This window comes from Ranitomeya imitator, chromosome 2, assembly GCF_032444005.1.
Source record: "Ranitomeya imitator isolate aRanImi1 chromosome 2, aRanImi1.pri, whole genome shotgun sequence".
In the NCBI taxonomy this organism is placed as follows: Eukaryota; Metazoa; Chordata; class Amphibia; order Anura; family Dendrobatidae; genus Ranitomeya; species Ranitomeya imitator.
Window position 1 is genome coordinate 154,642,281 of NC_091283.1, and position 21,093 is coordinate 154,663,373.

Here is a 21,093-nt window from a genome sequence, read left to right on the forward strand (position 1 = left end):
ACAGTGGTTTACCCCCACATATGGGGTACCAGCATACTCAGGACAAACTGCGCAACAATTACTGGGGTCCAATTTCTCCTGTAACCCTTGGGAAAATAAAAAATTCTGGGCTAAAAAATTATTTTTGAGGAAAGAAAACGTATTTATTATTTTCACGGCTCTGCGTTATAAGCTTCTGTAAAGCACTTGGGGGTTCAAAGTGCTCACCACATATCTAGATAAGTTCCTTTGGGGGTCTAGTTTCCAAAATGGGGTCACTTGTGGGGGGTTTCTACTGTTTAGGCACACCAGGGGCTCTGCAAACGCAACGTGACGCCCGCAGACCATTCCATCAAAGTCTGCATTTCAAAAGTCACTTCTTCCCTTCTGAGCCCCGACGTGTGCCCAAACAGTGGTTTACCCCCACACAAGGGGTATCAGCTTACTCAGGAGAAACTGGACAACAACTTTTTTGGTCCAATTTCCCCTGTAACCCTTGGGAAAATAAAAAATTCTGGGCTAAAAAATTATTTTTGAGGAAAGAAAACATATTTATTATTTTCACGGCTCTGCGTTATAAACTTCTGTGAAGCACTTGGGGGTTGAAAGTGCTCACCACATATCTAGATAATTTCATTTCGGGGTCTAGTTTCCGAAATGGGGTGACTTGTGGGGGGTTTCTACTGTTTAGTCACATCAGGGGCTCTGCAAACGCAACGTGACGCCCGTAGAGCATTCTATCAAAGTCTGTATTTCAAAACGTCACTACTTCACTTCCGAGCCCCGGCAAGTGCCCAAATAGTAGTTTACCCCCACATATGGGGTATCACCGTACTCAGGAGAAACTGGACAACAAATATTGGGGTCAAATTTCTCCTGTTACCCTTGGGAAAATTAAAAAATTCTGGGCTAAAAAATTATTTTTGAGGAAAGAAAACGTATTTATTATTTTCACTGCTCTGTGTTATGAACTTCTGTGAAGCACTTGGGGGTTCAAAGTGCTCACCTCACATCTAGATAAGTTCCTTTCGGGGTCTAGTTTCCAAAATGGGGTCACTTGTGGGGGGTTTCTACTGTTTAGTCACATCAGGGGCTCTGCAAACGCAACGTGACGCCCGCAGAGCATTCCATCAAAGTCTGCATTTCAAAACGTCACTACTTCACTTCCGAGCCCTGGCATGTGCCCAAACAGTGGTTTACCCCCACATATGGGGTATCAGCGTACTCAGGTGAAACTGGACAACAACTTTTGGGGTCAAATTTCTCCTGTTACCCTTGGGAAAATAAAAAATTGCGGGCTAAAAAATCATTTTTGAGAAAAGAAATTTTTTATTTTATTTTCATGGCTCTGCGTTATAAACTTCTGTGAAGCACTTGAGGGTTCAAAGTGCTCACCACACATCTAGATTAGTTCCTTTGGGGGTCTAGTTTCCAAAATGGGGTCATTTGTGGGGGATCTCCAATGTTTAGGCACACAGGGGCTCTCCAAACGCAACATGGTGTCCGCTAATGATTGGAGCTAATTTTCCATTTAAAAAGCCAAATGGCGTGCCTTCCCTTCTGAGCCCTGCCGTGCGCCCAAACAGTGGTTTACCCCCACATATGGGGTATCTGCGTACTCAGGACAAACTGGACAACAACATTTGTGGTCCAATTTCTCCTATTACCATTGGCAAAATAGGAAATTCCAGGCTAAAAAATCATTTTTGAGAAAAGAAAAATTATTTTTTATTTTCATGGCTCTGCATTATAAACTTCTGTGAAGCACCTGGGGGTTTAAAGTGCTCAGTATGCATCTAGATAAGTTCCTTGGGGGGTCTAGTTTCCAAAATGGGGTCACTTGTGGGGGAGCTCCAATTTTTAGGCACACGGGGGGCTCTTCAAACGTGACATGGTGTCCGCTAAAGAGTGGAGCCAATTTTTCATTCAAAAAGTCAAATGGCGCTCCTTCCCTTCCAAGCCCTGCCGTGCGCCCAAACAGTGGTTTACCCCCACATATGAGGTATCAGCGTACTCAGGACAAATTGGACAACAACTTTCGTGGTTCAGTTTCTCTTTTTACCATTCGGAAAATAAAAAAATTGTTGCTGAAAGATCATTTTTGTGACTAAAAAGTTAAATGTTCATTTTTTCCTTTCATGTTGCTTCTGCTGCTGTGAAGCACCTGAAGGGTTAATAAACTTCTGGAATGTGGTTTTGTGCACCTTGAGGGGTGCAGTTTTTAGAATGGTGTCACTTTTGGGTATTTTCAGCCATATACACCCCTCAAACTGACTTCAAATGTGAGGTGGTCCCTAAAAAAAATGGTTTTGTAAATTTCGTTGTAAAAATGAGAAATCGCTGGTCAAATTTTAACCCTTATAACTTCCTAGCAAAAAAAAATTTGTTTCCAAAATTGTGCTGATGTAAAGTAGACGTGTGGGAAATGTTATTTATTAACTATTTTGTGTCACATAACTCTCTGGTTTAACAGAATAACAATTCAAAATGTGAAAATTGCGAAATTTTCAAAATTTTCGCCAAATTTCCGTTTTTATCACAAATAAACACAGAATTTATTGACCTAAATTTACCACTAACATGAAGCCCAATATGTCACGAAAAAACAGTCTCAGAACCGCTAGGATCCGTTTAAGCGTTCCCGAGTTATTACCTCATAAAGAGACACTGGTCAGAATTGCAAAAAACGGCAAGGTCTTTAACCCCTTCATGACCCAGCCTATTTTGACCTTAAAGACCTTGCCGTTTTTTGCAATTCTGACCAGTGTCCCTTTATGAGGTAATAACTCAGGAACGCTTCAACGGATCCTAGCGGTTCTGAGATTGTTTTTTCGTGACATATTGGGCTTCATGTTAGTGGTAAATTTAGGTCAATAAATTCTGCGTTTATTTGTGAGAAAAACGGAAATTTGGCGAAAATCTTGAAAATTTCGCAATTTTCACATTTTGAATTGTTATTCTGTTAAACCAGAGAGATATGTGACACAAAATAGTTAATAAATAACATTTCCCACATGTTTACTTTACATCAGCACAATTTTGGAAACAAAATTTTTTTTTGTTAGGAAGTTATAAGGGTTAAAATTTGACCAGCGATTTCTCATTTTTACAACGAAATTTACAAAACCATTTTTTTTAGGGACCACCTCACATTTGAAGTCAGTTTGAGGGGTCTATATGGCTGAAAATACGCAAAAGTGACACCATTCTAAAAACTGCACCCCTCAATGTACTCAAAACCACATTCAAGAAGTTTATTAACCCTTCAGGTGCTTCACAGCAGCAGAAGCAACATGGAAGGAAAAAATGAACATTTAACTTTTTAGTCACAAAAATGATCTTTTAGCAACAATTTTTTTATTTTCCCAATGGTAAAAGGAGAAACTGAACCACGAAAGTTGTTGTCCAATTTGTCCTGAGTACGCTGATACCTCATAAGTGGGGGTAAACCACTGTTTGGGCGCACGGCAGGGCTTGGAAGGGAAGGAGCGCCATTTGACTTTTTGAATGAAAAATTGGCTCCACTCTTTAGCGGACACCATGTCACGTTTGGATAGCTCCTGTGTGCCTAAACATTGGCGCTCCCCCACAAGTGACCCCATTTTGGAAACTAGACCCCCCAAGGAACTTATTTAGATGCCTAGTGAGCACTTTAAACCCTCAGGTGCTTCACAAATTGATCTGTAAAAATGAAAAAGTACTTTTTTTTCACAAAAAAATTCTTTTCGCCTCAATTTTTTCATTTTCACATGGGCAGTAGGATAAAATGAATCATAAAATTTGTTGGGCAATTTCTCCCGAGTACGTCGATACCTCATATGTGGGGGTAAACCACTGTTTGGGCACTCGGCAGGGCTCGGAAGGGAAGGCGCGCCATTTGACTTTTTGAATGGAAAATTAGCTCCAATTGTTAGCGGACACCATGTCGCGTTTGGAGAGCCCCTGTGTGCCTAAACATTGGAGCTCCCCCACAAGTGACCCCATTTTGGAAACTAGACCCCCCAAGGAACTTATCTAGATGCATATTGAGCACTTTAAACCCCCAGGTGCTTCACAGAAGTTTATAATGCAGAGCCATGAAAATAAAAAATAATTTTTCTTTCCTCAAAAATGATTTTTTAGCCTGGAATTTCCTATTTTGCCAAGGATAATAGGAGAAATTGGACCCCAAATATTGTTGTCCAGTTTGTCCTGAGTACGCTGATACCCCATATGTGGGGGTAAACCACTGTTTGGGCGCACGGCAGGGCTCGGAAGGGATGGCACGCCATTTGGCTTTTTAAATGGAAAATTAGCTCCAATCATTAGCGGACACCATGTCACGTTTGGAGAGCCCCTGTGTGCCTAAACATTGGAGATCCCCCAGAAATGACACCATTTTGGAAACTAGACCCCCAAAGGAACTAATCTAGATGTGTGGTGAGGACTTTGAACCCCCAAGTGCTTCACAGAAGTTTATAACGCAGAGCCATGAAAATTAAAAAAAAAATTATTTTCTTAAAAATGATCTTTTAGCCTGCAATTTTTTATTTTCCCAAGGGTAACAGGAGAAATTTGACCCCAAAAGTTGTTGTCCAGTTTCTCCTGAGTACGCTGATACCCCATGAGTGGGGGTAAACCACTGTTTGGGCACACGTCGGGGCTCAGAAGGGAAGTAGTGACTTTTGAAATGCAGACTTTGATGGAATGGTCTGCGGGTGTCACGTTGCGTTTGCAGAGCCCCTGGTGTGCCTAAACAGTAGAAACCCCCACAAGTGACCCCATTTTAGAAACTAGACCCCCCAAGGAACTTATCTAGATATGTGGTGAGCACTTTGAACCCCCAAGTGCTTCACAGACGTTTACAACGCAGAGCCGTGAAAATAAAAAATCATTTTTCTTTCCTCAAAAATTATGTTTTAGCAAGCATTTTTTAGATTCACAAGGGTAACAGGAGAAATTGGACCCCAGTAATTGTTGCGCAGTTTGTCCTGAGTATGCTGGTACCCCATATGTGGGGGTAAACCACTGTTTGGGCACACGTCAGGGCTCGGAAGTGAGGGAGCACCATTTGACTTTTTGAATACGAGATTGGCTGGAATCAATGGTGGCGCCATGTTGCGTTTGGAGACCCCTGATGTGCCTAAACAGTGGTAACCCCTCAATTCTAACTCCAACACTAACCCCCCCACACCCCTAACCCTAATCCCAACTGTAGCCATAACCCTAATCACAACCCTAACCACAACCCTAATTCCATCCCTAACCCTAAGGCTATGTGCCCACGTTGCGGATTCGTGTGAGATATTTCCGCACCATTTTTGAAAAATCCGCGAGTAAAAGGCACTGCGTTTTACCTGCGGATTTTCCGCGGATTTCCAGTGTTTTTTGTGCGGATTTCACCTGCGGATTCCTATTGAGGAACAGGTGTAAAACGCTGCGGAATCCGCACAAAGAATTGACATGCTGCGGAAAATACAACGCAGCATTTCCGCGCGGTATTTTCCGCACCATGGGCACAGCGGATTTGGTTTTTCATATGTTTACATGGTACTGTAAACCTGATGGAATACTGCTGCGAATCCGCAGCGGCCAATCCGCAGCCAAATCCGCACAGTGTGCACATAGCCTAATTCTAAAGGTATGTGCACACGCTGCGGAAAACGCTGCGGATCCGCAGCAGTTTCCCATGAGTTTACAGTTCAATGTAAACCTACGGGAAACAAAAATCGCTGTACACATGCTGCAGAAAAACTGCACGGAAACGCAGCGGTTTACATTCCGCAGCATGTCACTTCTTTGTGCGGATTCCGCAGCGGTTTTACAAGTGCTCCAATAGAAAATTGCAGTTGTAAAACCGCAGTGAAATGCGCAGAAAAAAACGCGTTAAATCCGCCATAAATCCGTATGGTTTAGCACTGCGGATTTATCAAATCCGCAGCGGAAAAATCCGCAGAGGAACATAATACGTGTGCACATACCGAAACCCTAACCCTAGCCCTACCCCTACCCCTAACCCTATTCTAACATTAGTGGAAAAAAAAAAATTTCTTTATTTTTTTATTGTCCCTACCTATGGGGGTGACAAAGGGGGGGGGTTCGGCGGGCGCACTGCGCATGCGCCCGCCATTTTGGAAGATGGCGGCGCCCAGGGAGAAGACGGACGGGACCCCGGCTGGATCGGTAAGTATGATGGGGGGGGGGGGGGGGGGGCGGGAAATCGGAGCGCGGGAGGGGTGGAACGGAGCACGGGGGGGCTGGAATGGAGCACGGGGGGGTGGAACGGAGCACCGGGGGGGGGGGGGTGGATCGGAGTGCAGGGGGGGTGATTGGAGCACGGGGGGGTGATTGGAGCACGGGGGGAGCGGACAAGAGCACGGGGGGGGGGAGCGGAGCACTGGACGGAGGGGAGCCGGAGCAGTGTACCGGCCACATCGGGGGGCTGGGGGGGGCGATCGGTGGGGTGGGGGCACATTAGTATTTCCAGCCATGGCCGATGATATTGCAGCATCGGCCATGGCTGGATTGTAATATTTCACCAGTTATAATAGGTGAAATATTACAAATCGCTCTGATTGGCAGTTTCACTTTCAACAGCCAATCAGAGCGATCGTAGCCACGGGCTAAACTACCACTCCCCCTGTCCCTGCAGATCGGGTGAAATGGGAGTTAACCCTTTCACCCGATCTGCAGGGACGCGATCTTTCCATGACGCCACATAGGCGTCATGGGTCGGATTGGCACCGACTTTCATGACGCCTACGTGGCGTCAAAGGTCGGGAAGGGGTTAAGGTCAAAATAGGCTGGGTCATGAAGGGGTTAAATAAATTTTCTACGTTTTATATGGAACTTCCGAATCTGGATACACTCTTTTCTGCTATAGATTGGTCTCCTGCGGCACTGCTGATTTTCCACGCTCCGTACTTAATCGGTGAGCTGACAACCTTTCTTTTTCATTCATTCGTATATAACAATATTTCTTTATCCTGCACAACGTGCTGCCTTATTCCGTAGCGAGTTCTTCAGACCTGTAGAGAGCACACATCACGTCTCCGAGTGCCATCGAGGACATATATCACCCACTATGTAGATATGTGATGGACACTTTGTGAAGAGGTGGAGGACAGAGCGGTACCTGGTTACTTACAGGTGGGTGATGTAGTACACCACGGCCCAGCCCTCGATCGGATAACCCTGAGTTGCGATATAGTGATAATCGATCTGGAGGTACAAAAGGCAGAATTAGTGACTGGCAGACTCGTGTCCTAATATTCTCCTATGCGGCCGCCCAGCACGGAGCCCTGGTATACCAGGGAGTCAGGTACCTACCGTGTGGAACACCAATGAAAGTGACTTGGTGAAGGGCAGCGCAGCCATCAACCAGTGGATCTTGAATACATCACTTCTAGAAAAGAGGGGCACAGATTATTAACCTTTTCTACACTGGAGCCATTGCTGTGCATTTATCAACAGCGGCAAATCCAGCGAGGAGCAAGTAAAGTTGAACCCAAACGTCAGATCCTAAGCGCAGAGACTGCAGGACCCGATGTGAAAGGACTTGGACACTATGTGCCCCCTCTGATATACACAGCTCCTTATACTGTCATTTTCATGGGGCTCACGCAGTGGCAGCCATATTTCCTGTGCACGCGAGGCAGAATGTCCCATATCGGGTTAATGACACTGCAGTAATCAGATGGAGCCTGAGAAGTCTCAGTGGATTACTGAATGCATCAGTCATTTCACCGCATGCTTATGTGAAAAGGATTTATCAAAAAAGTGTCCGGCACACAGTCAGACGGACGCAAGCGCAGAGGACGCTGCAAGAAGATCAATGCAAGAAGGAGGCGATGCTACACCTGCGCTTCCGGAGGATGTGAACCCAGATGAGGCCGGAGATGAAGAAGAACAGAGCCATGGAGATGTACAGTTTAGGCAGAGGGATCTCATCTGCAGACAAGAAGCTCTCAGGATTTCTCTCGGTGATGGAGATCTAGAAGACGAGCAAACAGAAGAAACAGAAATCCATTTTTAACCCCTTCCGGTGTCAACCATCATTTTTGGACTTGCCTTTATATTTCCCTTCTTCTTCTTGCAAGAGCCGTAACCATTCCCCACCCCCATCTATACGGCTGTAGGAAGCCTTGCTATTTTTGCGGGATGAGTTCACTGTTCACCCTTTTACCATATAATATGCTAAAAACGTGGAAATAAATTCCAAAGTGTAGTGAAATAATGTAACAAAAATTGCAATGACCCCGCACTTTCATAATTCTCCCCGATCAGTGCGATTACGGCGTCATTCAACTTGGTTGTTTTTTTTCTCTTATTTTAGTGGTACAAAATGTCAGAACTTTGTAGAAAAAAAAAAAAAAAGTGTTTTATTTCTTTTGCTATTTTCTTAAAGCCGCATATGTTTTACTGTTATGTAGACAGTTGTGTGCGGGCTTGTTTTTTTGTGTGGCGAGCTGCAGCTTTTATTCGTACCATTGCGGGGTACGTACGTCATTTTGGGTTATTTATTCCATTTCTTGGGGATGTGAAATGTGCTAAACGTCCAATCCAACTTTTTTTTCTTTCTTTACGGCATTGGCACTATGGCTTTATTAATTTTATTGGACTTTTACCTAATAAAGGAATATTTTGCTTATTTTTAAAATGAAATCAGTGGTGAATAAACTACCGCAATATCTGAAATAATTTCTATAATTCTTGATACTTTTATTTTAGACTTATTCTTTTAGTTCTGACGGGACTGGAGCCTGCGATCATTTGATCTCTTGGACTATATACTGTAATACCCAAGCATCGCAATATATAGCAAAAAGGACGATCTATGATTGAGCTTCATGGGAGCATGAAGATAGCAGTGACTGGGCCCTTCGGTAAGGGTGGCTTCACACCAGGGTATTTCATGATCCGCATACGGACTCCAATGCCCAGACTGACTATGGGTCTCCTGACCCAAACGAGCAGGACACATATTAAGCCGCAATTTCGGCCTCGGAGATACGTGGACAGTTTGGGCATTACCGCTCCTATGAGGACCATTAAATATGCTGGTGTGAACCGGCCTGACCCATTGGAACCCACGTTCTTGTTGCAGGTTGATCGCAACAATTTGCTTGCGGCTGTCAAAAATTCTCAATGGCATCTAAGTAGTCAATCGTCCGTAATCGGAGCTGCCGATAGCGGCAAGTTCTGGCAAAAAACCCGATGTACGATTATGGCACATCCTTACGTCTGACCACAGGGGTCCAGAGATGACACAACAGTACACTTACATCCAAACTGAAGGGGTTCTGCTGCTGGTTGTCGCTGATGCAGCTGTGGAAATAAAGGCTGTACTGCCCCTCCATCTCTGGCTTGGTCACATTAAATGAGAACTAAGGAAGGAGGAGATGGATGAATAGATGATGCTGATATTGACCAGTGCCAGGTAATAGCAGTGAGCGCATATTATATTCATAACTTACCTGAAATGAGGCCACCCCGTCCTTCACCAGCATCTTGTAACACTGCAATGACAGGTGACATTAGGAAAGGGAACAGTCCTATACCCCATCATACATCACAGCCTAAATCACAGACTACTTCTTCCCTCACTGACATTTCCCCAGCCTACAGCCCAATCATGCCTTGTATTTATAATTGTTAGAACAGTTTCCAGACAATGTGATGGAGCCGCAGTACCTGGCATGGCCATAACCCAATATGCAGCGCTATGCCTCGTATACAACGAAGGGAGAATAAGCAATTCCTATAGAAATGGATCATGTATCGATTCTAATTCTGGTCTGAGCAACACATTTCAGAAGGAAAATAAACATTGGGCCGCTGACAGATCAAGATTTACAAGCAGATTAAGTCTGGCATCATTACACCATGTGAAGATGGGCATACGTCTGACTGATGGAGGGGCGAACAGAAGCACCACTGATGGAGGGGCAAAGAAATTACCAACACAAGGACTAGTGATGAGCGAGTATACTCGTTGCACGCTCGGGTGGTCTCTGAGTATTTGTGAGTGCTTGGAGATTTAGTTTTTGTTTAAAGCAGCTGCATGATTTATGGCTGCTAGACAGCTTGAATACATGTGGGGATTCCCTGGCAACCAGGCAACCCCCACATGTACTCAGGCTGGCTAGCAGCCGTAAATCACGCAGATGTAGACGACAAAATCTCTGAGCACTAACAAATACTCGGAGACCACCCGAGCATGCTCGGGAAATCTCGAGCAACGAACATACTCGCTCATCACTAATAAGGACCAATATACCGGTGAGGGATCAGGAGGGAATGTGAATCTCTCACTAGCGCCACCTCAAGCACTAGGCCTGTAACTTCAAGGATTCCTTAAAGGGCCACTGTCATCCCCCTCCAGCCGTTATAAACTAAAACAGGGGTCCCCAACTCCAGTCCTCAAGGCCCACCAACAGGTCATGTTTTCAGGATTTCCTTTGTATTGCACAGGTGATGCAATTATTACCTGGGCAAGACTAAGGAAATCCTGAAAACATGACATGTTGGTGGGCCTTGAGGACTGGAGTTGGGGACCCCTGAACTAAAAGAGCCACCTTGTGCAGCAGTAATGCTGCATTCTAACAAGGTTGCTCTTTTAGTTTTAGGTTCAAGTATACCCCAAATAAAGCGTTTTTATACTTAGCCACAATTCCTGTCTCTAGCCAGGGAGGCGGGTCCTCACTCCCCAGCTCTAACCGCTCCTCTGCCGTCACTCCAATCTTCCTGCACTTTCGGCGCCGCCCCCTCAGCGCTGTGTACGTTTCAAAACCGGCGCCTGTGCTGCGCAGACTCAGTACTGCTGTGCTGCGCAGACTCAGTAAGCTCTGGCCGTCTGACGTCCCAGCCAGGCTTGCAGACTGCGCCTGCGCAGGCATTGCGGCCAGCCACCTTTGGAATCCCCGCCCCGCACTGGGCATAATGCATAAAAGTGTGGGGCGGGGATTCCAAAGGTGGCTGGCCGCAATGCCCGCGCAGGCGCAGTCTGCAAGCCTGGCTGGGACGTCAGACGGCCAGAGCTTACTGCGTCTGCGCAGCACAGCAGTACACTGCGCAGGCGCCGGTTTTGAAACGTACACTAAAAGAGCCACCTTGTTAGAATGCAGCATTGCTGCTGCACAAGGTGGCTCTTTTAGTTTATAACGGCTTGAGGGGGGTGACAGTGGCCCTTTAAAAGGCAAAATTTAGAAATATCACAGCCACTATAGTTTTCTATCACAAGAAACTTACAGTGTTTTTTTTCTTTTCTTTGTCATTTTTCACAGCCTTGGGGCCCTCCTTGGCCTTGGGGCCCTCCTTGGCCTTGGGGCCCTCCTTGGCCTTGGGGTCCTCCTTGGCCTTGGGGTCCTCCTTGGCCTTGGGGTCCTCCTCATCTCCCAGCTTGCTATCCGCCTTGGTTTTGGATTCAGTCTTTTCCTCCATATTTTTATTTAGCTTTTTTTCATCTGCATCAACAGAAATTGATGTGATTGGATTAGAGGGATTCTCCAGAACCTTCCAATATCTGGATGAGCATTACAATATCCAGAAAAAAATAAAAAGATTACTACTTAAAAGGGTTTACCCCCAAAAAACTGTTATTTCCTCCTCAGCCCCCGACTATTCATGTGACACCAGAAGCACAAAAACCATCAGTAAGAGCCCCTGTCCCTCGTGTCACAGTGGTGAACACTAGAGTTAAGCGTATTTGTTTGGGTTCCCTCTTATTCGGCAAGCTATAGAGCAGAGGGACCCCGGATACCTGGATCTCGCCGGCTCATCAGCTGATCGACACCGCAGCTGCATATGTTGCGGCTGTGTCACAGTCACAGCACACGCATGGAAAGCCTGCATGTTGGGATCTCCATGCATGTGCTGTGACACAACCACAACACATGCAGCTGCGGTGTCGATCAGCTGATGAGCCGGCGAGATCCAGGAATCCAGGATCCCTCTGCGCTATAGCTTGCCAAATAAGAGGGAACTAACAAATTTGCTCAACTCTAGTGAACATCCCCAGCGTTGGCACATCACAGTATCCTGTGCCCATAATAGTGCCCTCTCCTCGCTTGTCTTTCTCCTCTACAGGCTCGCTATCCGCATGGTGAAAAGAGAGGAGATCTTTGCTGCGCTCAGTGAAGGACGGGCTTAGGAATGTAAACAAATGACAGAAAAGCCGCCAGGACTGAAGACACGACCGTCTTTATCTGAGTGGATGGGACAGTAGTATTTAGCAGTTAAAAAGATTTTAGTTGAAGACCCTTTAACCCCTTAGTGACAGAGCCAATTTGGTACTTAATGACCGAGCCAATTTTTATAATTCTGACCACTGTCACTTTATGAGGTTATAACTCTGGAACGCTTTAACGGATCCCGCTGATTCTGAGATTGTTTTTTCGTGACATATTGTACTTCATGTTAGTGGTAACATTTCTTCGATATTACTTGCGATTATTTATTTTGCAATTTTCAAACTTTGTATTTTTATGCCCTTAAATCAGAGAGATATGTCACGAAAAATAGTTAATAAATAACATTTCCCACATGTCTACTTTACATCAGCACAATTTTGGAAACAAAATTTTTTTTGTTAGGGAGTTATAAGGGTTAAAAGTTGACCAGCAATTTCTCATTTTTACAACACCATTTTTTTTTTAGGGACCACATCACATTTGAAGTCATTTTGAGGGGTCTATATGATAGAAAATAACGAAGTGTGACACCATTCTAAAAACTACACCCCTCAAGGTTCTCAAAACCACATTCAAGAAGTTTATTAACCCTTTACGTGCTTCACAGGAACTGAAACAATGTGGAAGGAAAAAATGAACATTTAACTTTTTTTTGCAAACATTTTAATTCAGAACCATTTTTTTTATTTTCACAAGTGTAAAAACAGAAATGTAACCATAAATTTTGTTATGCAATTTCTCCTGAATACGCCAATACCCCATATGTGGGGGTAAACCACTGTTTGGGCGCACCGCAGAGCTTGGAAGTGAAGGAGCGCCGTTTGACTTTTTCAATGCAGAATTGGCTGGAATTGAGATCGGACGCCATGTCACGTTTAGAGAGCCCCTGATATACCTAAACAGTTGAAACTCCCCACAAGTGACACCATTTTGGAAACTAGACCCCTTAAGGAACTTATCTAGATGTGTGGTGAGCACTTTGAACCCCCAAGTGCTTCACGGAAGTTTATAACGTAGAGCCGCGAAAATAAAAAATATTTTTGCCCCCAAATTTTTATTTTCACAAGGGTAACAGGAGAAATTAGACCACAAAAGTTGTTGTGCGATTTCTCCTGAGTACGTTGATACAATATGTGGGGGTAAACCACTGTTTGGGCGCACGGCAGAGCTCGGAAGGGAAGGAGTGCCGTTTTGGAATGCAGACTTTGATAGAATGGCCTGTGGGCGTTATGTTGCGTTTGCAGAGCCCCTGATGTACCTAAACAGTAGTAACCCCCCACAAGTGACCCCGTTTTGGAAACTAGACCCCCCAAGTAACTTATATAGATGTGTGGTGATAACTTTGAATGCCCAAGTGCTTCACAGAAGTTTATAATGCAGAGTCATAAAAATAAAAAATATTTTTTTTTTCCACAAAAAGATTTTGTAGCCAAGTTTTTATTTTCACAAGGGTAACAGGAGAAATTGGACCCCAGAAGTTGTTGTCCAATTTATCCCGAGTACGCTGATGCCCCATATGTGGGGGTAACCCACTGTTTGGGCGCACGGCAGAGCTCAGAAGGGAGGGAGCACCATTTGACTTTTTGAGCGCAAAATTGGCTGTCGTGTTTGGAGACCCCCTGATGTACCTAAACAGTGGAAACCCCCCAATTCTAGCTCCAACCCTAACCCCAACACACCCCTAACCCTAATCCCAACCCGATCCATAATCCTAATCACTAACCCTAACGATAATCACAACCCTTACCCCAAAACAACCCTAATGTCAACCCTAACCATAACCCTAATCAAAACCCTAAATCCAACACACCCCTAATCCTAATCTCAACCCTAACCTCAAACCTAACCCTAATCCCAATACACCCCTAATCCCAACCCTAACCTTAACCCTAATCCCAAACCTAACCCTAATCCCAAGCGTAACCCTAATGCCAACCCTAACCCTAATCCAAACCCTAACCCTAACCCCAACCCTAGCCCTAACTTTAGCCCCAACCCTAACCCTAGCCCTAAGGCTACTTTCACACTTGCGTCGTTTGGCATCCGTCGCAATCCGTCGTTTTGGACAAGAAACGGATCCTGCAAATGTACCCGCAGGATGCGTTTTTTGCCCATAGACTTGTATTGCCGACGGATCGTGACGGATGGCCACACGTCGCATCCGTCGTGCACTGGATCAGTGTTTTGGCGGACCGTCAGCACAAAAAAAGTTCAATGTAACGTTTTTTTGTACGTCGCATCCGCCATTTCTGACTGCGCATGCGTGGCCGTAACTCCACCCCCTCCTCCCCAGGACATAGATTGGGCAGCGGATGCGTTGAAAAACTACATCCGCTGCCCACGTTGTGCACAATTTTCACAACGTGCGTCGGTATGTCGGGCCGATGCATTGTGACGGCCCCGTACCGACGTAAGTGTGAAAGAAGCCTAACCCTAAATTTAGCGCCAACCCTAACCCTAAATTTAGCCCCAACCCTAGCCCTAACCCTAACCCTAACTTTAGCCCCAACTGCTCTTCTCCTGCCGGCCGGCAGTTGGAGACAGATGGCGGGCGCACTGCGCATGCGCCTGCCATTTTCTTTTCCCCGGCGGCCAGGAGGAGCAGCAGGAGGACCCAGGGACACCGGTGAGTATGATAGGGTCCCTGAATCTCCCTATTTCTCTGTCCTCTGATGTGCGATCACATCAGAGGACAGAGAATTACACTTTGCTTTTTTTTTTTTTGCGGTCACCGGTAAACAGTTAACCCCTTCAAGACCCAGCCTATTTTGACCTTAAAGACCTTGCCGTTTTTTGCAATTCTGACCAGTGTCCCTTTATGAGGTAATAACTCAGGAACGCTTCAACGGATCCTAGCGGTTCTGAGATTGTTTTTTCGTGACATATTGGGCTTCATGTTAGTGGTAAATTTAGGTCAATAAATTCTGCATTTATTTGTGATAAACACGGAAATTTGGCGAAAATTTTGAAAATTTCGCAATTTTCACATTTTGAATTTTTATTCTGTTAAACCAGAGAGATATGTGACACAAAATAGTTAATAAATAACATTTCCCACATGTTTACTTTACATCAGCACAATTTTGGAAACAAAATTTTTTTTTGTTAGGAAGTTATAAGGGTTAAAATTCGACCAGCGATTTGTCATTTTTACAACGAAATTTACAAAACCATTTTTTTTAGGGACCACCTCACATTTGAAGTCAGTTTGAGGGGTCTATATGGCTGAAAATACCCAAAAGTGACACCATTCTAAAAACTGCACCCCTCAAGGTACTCAAAACCACATTCAAGAAGTTTATTAACCCTTCAGGTGCTTCACAGCAGCAGAAGCAACATGGAAGGAAAAAATGAACATTTAACTTTTTAGTCACAAAAATTATCTTTTAGCAACAATTTTTTTATTTTCCCAATGGTAAAAGGAGAAACTGAACCACGAAAGTTGTTGTCCAATTTGTCCTGAGTACGCTGATACCTCATATGTGGGGGTAAACCACTGTTTTGGCGCACGGCAGGGCTTGGAAGGGAAGGAGCGCCATTTGACTTTTTGAATCAAAAATTGGCTCCACTCTTTAGCGGACACCATGTCACGTTTGGAGAGCCCCCGTGTGCCTAAAAATTGGAGCTCCCCCACAAGTGACCCCATTTTGGAAACTAGACGCCCCAAGGAACTTATCTAGATGCATAGTGAGCACTTTGAACCCCCAGGTGCTTCACAAATTGATCCGTAAAAATGAAAAAGTACTTTTTTTTCACAAAAAAATTCTTTTAGCCTCAATTTTTTCATTTTCACATGGGCAACAGGATAAAATGGATCCTAAAATGTGTTGGGCAATTTCTCCTGAGTACACCAATACCTCACATGTGGAGGTAAACCACTGTTTGGGCACATGGTAAGGCTCGGAAGGGAAGGAGCGCCATTTGACTTTTTGAATGAAAAATTATTTCCATCGTTAGCGGACACCATGTCGCGTTTGGATAGCTCCTGTGTGCCTAAACATTGGCGCTCCCCCACAAGTGACCCCATTTTGGAAACTAGACCCCCCAAGGAACTAATTTAGATGCCTAGTGAGCACTTTAAACCCTCAGGTGCTTCACAAATTGATCTGTAAAAATGAAAAAGTAATTTTTTTTCACAAAAAAATTCTTTTCGCCTCAATTTTCTCATTTTCACATGGGCAGTAGGATAAAATGGATCATAAAATTTGTTGGGCAATTTCTCCCGAGTACGCCGATACCTCATATGTGGGGGTAAACCACTGTTTGGGCACTCGGCAGGGCTCGGAAGAGAAGGGGTGCCATTTGACTTTTTGAATGGAAAATTAGCTCCAATTGTTAGCGGACACCATGTCGCGTTTGGAGAGCCCCTGTGTGCCTAAACATTGGAGCTCCCCCACAAGTGACCCCATTTTGGAAACTAGACCCCCCAAGGAACTTATCTAGATGCATATTGAGCACTTTAAACCCTCAGGTGCTTCACAGAAGTTTATAACGCAGAGTCATGAAAATAAAAAATAATTTTTCTTTCCTCAAAAATGATTTTTTAGCCTGGAATTTCCTATTTTGCCAAGGATAATAGGAGAAATTGGACCCCAAATATTGTTGTCCAGTTTGTCCTGAGTACGCTGATACCCCATATGTGGGGGTAAACCACTGTTTGGGCGCACGGCAGGGCTCGGAAGGGATGGCACGCCATTTGGCTTTTTAAATGGAAAATTAGCTCCAATCATTAGCGGACACCATGTCACGTTTGGAGAGCCCCTGTGTGCCTAAACATTGGAGCTCCCCCACAAGTGACCCCATTTTAGAAACTAGACCCCCAAAGGAACTAATCTAGATGTGTGGTGAGGACTTTGAACCCCCAAGTGCTTCACAGAAGTTTATAACGCAGAGCCATGAAAATAAAAAAAAAAATTATTTTCTCAAAAATGATCTTTTAGCCTGCAATTTTTTATTTTCCCAAGGGTAACAGGAGAAATTTGACCCCAATATTTGTTGTCCAGTTTCTCCTGAGTACGGTGATACCCCATATGTGGGGGTAAACTACTGTTTGGGCACATGCCGGGGCTTGGAATTGAAGTAGTGACGTTTTGAAATGCAGACTTTGATGGAATGCTCTGCGGGCGTCACGTTGCGTTTGCAGAGCCCCTGATGTGCCTAAACAGTAGAAACCCCCCACAAGTGACCCCATTTTGGAAACTAGACCCTGAAAGGAACTTATCTAGATGTGTGGTGAGCACTTTGAACCCCCAAGTGCTTCATAGAAGTTTATAATGCAGAGCCGTGAAAATAATAAATACGTTTTCTTTCCTCAAAAATAATTATTTAGCCCAGAATTTTTTATTTTCCCAAGGGTTACAGGAGAAATTGGACCCCAAAAGTTGTTGTCCAGTTTCTCCTGAGTACGCTGATACCCCATATGTGGGGGTAAACCACTGTTTGGGCACACGTCGGGGCTCAGAAGGGAAGTAGTGACTTTTGAAATGCAGACTTTGATGGAATGGTCTGCGGGTGTCACGTTGCGTTTGCAGAGCCCCTGGTGTGCCTAAACAGTAGAAACCCCCCACAAGTGACCCCATTTTAGAAACTAGACCCCCCAAGGAACTTATCTAGATATGTGGTGAGCACTTTGAACCCCCAAGTGCTTCACAGACGTTTACAACGCAGAGCCGTGAAAATAAAAAATCATTTTTCTTTCCTCAAAAATTATGTTTTAGCAAGCATTTTTTTAGATTCACAAGGGTAACAGGAGAAATTGGACCCCAGTAATTGTTGCGCAGTTTGTCCTGAGTATGCTGGTACCCCATATGTGGGGGTAAACCACTGTTTGGGCACACGTCAGGGCTCGGAAGTGAGGGAGCACCATTTGACTTTTTGAATACGAGATTGGCTGGAATCAATGGTGGCGCCATGTTGCGTTTGGAGACCCCTGATGTGCCTAAACAGTGGTAACCCCTCAATTCTACCTCCAACACTAACCCCAACACACCCCTAACCCTAATCCCAACTGTAGCCATAATCCTAATCACAACCCTAACCCCAACACACCCCTAACCACAACACTAACCCCAACACACCCCTAACCCTAACCACAACCCTAATTCCAACCCTAACCCTAAGGCTATGTGCCCACGTTGCGGATTCGTGTGAGATATTTCCGCACCATTTTTGAAAAATCTGCGGGTAAAAGGCACTGTGTTTTACCTGCGGATTTTCCGCGGATTTCCAGTGTTTTTTGTGCGGATTTCACCTGCGGATTCCTATTGAGGAACAGGTGTAAAACGCTGCGGAATCCGCACAAAGAATTGACATGCTGCGGAAAATACAACGCAGCGTTCCCGCGCGGTATTTTCCGCACCATGGGCACAGCGGATTTGGTTTTTCATATGTTTACATGGTACTGTAAACCTGATGGAACACTGCTGCGAATCCGCAGCCAAATCCGCACCGTGTGCACATAGCCTAATTCTAAAGGTATGTGCACACGCTGCGGAAAACGTTGCGGATCCGCAGCAGTTTCCCATGAGTGTACAGTTCAATGTAAACCTATGGGAAACAAAAATCGCTGTACACATGCTGCGGAAAAACTGCACGGAAACGCAGCGGTTTACATTCCGCAGCATGTCACTTCTTTGTGCGGATTCCGCAGCGGTTTTACAACTGCTCCAATAGAAAATCGCAATTGTAAAACCGCAGTGAAATGCGCAGAAAAAAACGCGGTAAATCCGCCATAAATCCGCAGCGGTTTAGCACTGCGGATTTATCAAATCCGCAGCGGAAAAATCCGCAGAGGACCAGAATACGTGTGCACATTCCTAACCCTAACCCTACCCCTACCCCTACCCCTAACCCTACCCCTACCCCTACCCCTAACCCTAACCCTACCCCTAACCCTATTCTAACAGTGGAAAAAAAAAATTTCTTTATTTTTTTATTGTCCCTACCTATGGGGGTGACAAAGGGGGGGGGGGGGGGTCATTTATTATTTTTTTTATTTTGATCACTGAGATATAATCTATCTCAGTGATCAAAATGCACTTTGGAACGAATCTGCCGGCCGGCAGATTCGGCGGGCGCACTGCGCATGCGCCCGCCATTTTGGAAGATGGCGGCGCCCGGGAGAAGACGGACGGGACCACGGCTGGATCGGTAAGTATGATAGGGTGGGGGGGGACCACGGGGGGGGGGATCGGAGCACGGGGGGGGGGAATCGGAGCGCGGGAGGGGTGGAACGGAGCGCGGGGGGCGTGGAACGGAGCACGGGGGGGCTGGAATGGAGCACGGGGGGGTGGAACGGAGCACGGGGGGGGTGGATCGGAGTGCAGGGGGGGTGATTGGAGCACGGGGGGGTGATTGGAGCACGGGGGGAGCGGGCACGAGCACGGGGGGGAGCGGAGCACTGGACGGAGGGGAGCCGGAGCAGTGTACCGGCCAGATCGGGGGGGTGGGGGGGCGATCGGAGGGGTGGGGTGGGGGCACACTAGTATTTCCAGCCATGGCCGATGATATTTCAGCATCGGCCATGGCTGGATTGTAATATTTCACCCGTTATAATGGGTGAAATATTACAAATCGCTCTGATTGGCAGTTTCACTTTCAACAGCCAATCAGAGCGATCGTAGCCACGAGGGGGTGAAGCCACCCCCCCTGGGCTAAACTACCACTCCCCCTGTCCCTGCAGATCGGGTGAAATGGGAGTTAACCCTTTCACCCGATCTGCAGGGACGCGATCTTTCCATGACGCCGCATAGGCGTCATGGGTCGGAATGGCACCGACTTTCATGACGCCTACGTGGCGTCATGGGTCGGGAAGGGGTTAAATACCGGCGATCGCAAAACGGTTTTACCGACCCCGATCATGCTCTTTGGGGTCTCGGCTACCCCCGGTAGCCAAGACCCCAAAGATTCTCCCGGGGCCGGCCGGCGGGCGCACTGCACATGCGCCCGCCATTTTGAAGATGGCGGTGCCCATCGGGAGCCACGAGGAGCACCGGGGGAGACAGGTGAGTATCGGGGGGCGACCGGGGGACCCCTTTTATCTGTCCTCCGATATGCGATCACATCGGAGGACAGAGAAATTAAAAAGAAAATCTCGTTTTATTTTTTTTTTTGCGATCACCGGTAAACAGTTAATTACCGGCGATCGCAAATGCGGGGTCGGTACAAAACCCCCCGAATCATGTTCTCTGGGGTCTCGGCTACTCCCGGCAGCCGAGACCCCGGAGAAAATCCGACTCTGGGGGGCGCTATTCACTTTTTCCACAGCGCCGTTAATTAACGGCGCTGTGGTTTAAGTACCCTTAGCGGCCGCCGTTAAAAGGCGTATCGGCGGTCGCTAAGGGGTTAAAGGGAATCTGTCACCTCATTTTGCCGCTATAAACTGCGGCCACTGCCATTAGGGGCTTATCGACAGCATTCTGTAATCTAGATAAGCCCCCCCCCCGATGTATCCTGAAAGATAAGAAAAACAAGTTAGATTATACTCACCCGGGGGCGGTCCAGTGCGGTTCGGGTCCGATGGGTGTTGCAAGTCCTGGTCCGGCGCCTCCAATCTTCATACGATGACGTCCTCTTCTTTGCTTCTGTCGTGGCTCCTGCGCAGGCGTACTGATTTGCCCTGTTGAGGGCAGAGCAAAGTATTGCAGTGCGCAGGTGCTGGGCCTGACTTTTCCCGGCGCCTATGCACTGCAGTACTTTGTTCTGCCCTCAACTGGGCACAGAATTACACCTGCGCAGGAGCCGCGATAGAAGCAAAGAAGAGGACGTCATCGTATGAAGATGGGAGGCGCCGGACCAGGACTTGCAACACCCATCGGACCCGAACCGCACCGGACCGCCCCCGGGGGAGTATAATCTAACTTGTTTTTCTTATCTTTCAGGTTATATCGGGGGCTTATCTACGGCATTACAGCATGCTGTAGATAAGCCCAAAATGAGGCGACAG

At 46.1% G+C, this 21,093-nt stretch overlaps 1 protein-coding gene across 3 annotated transcripts in view; it reads right to left on the reverse strand.

The window, feature by feature from the left end:
- The window catches only part of GPR107 (G protein-coupled receptor 107), a 99,134-nt gene that overhangs the window by 65,016 nt on the left and 13,025 nt on the right, over positions 1-21,093 (reverse strand). For 2 of the 3 annotated variants that reach the window (XM_069747499.1, XM_069747497.1), the window contains exons 6-11: positions 11,209-11,423; positions 9,435-9,476; positions 9,243-9,344; positions 7,818-7,951; positions 7,288-7,363; positions 7,106-7,179 (exon numbers count right to left, since the gene is read on the reverse strand). In XM_069747499.1, coding sequence (XP_069603600.1) covers positions 7,106-7,179; positions 7,288-7,363; positions 7,818-7,951; positions 9,243-9,344; positions 9,435-9,476; positions 11,209-11,423 — 643 coding nt within the window. The remainder of the gene's footprint in view (positions 1-7,105; positions 7,180-7,287; positions 7,364-7,817; positions 7,952-9,242; positions 9,345-9,434; positions 9,477-11,208; positions 11,424-21,093) is intronic. The other variant, XM_069747498.1, reaches the window with a different exon arrangement.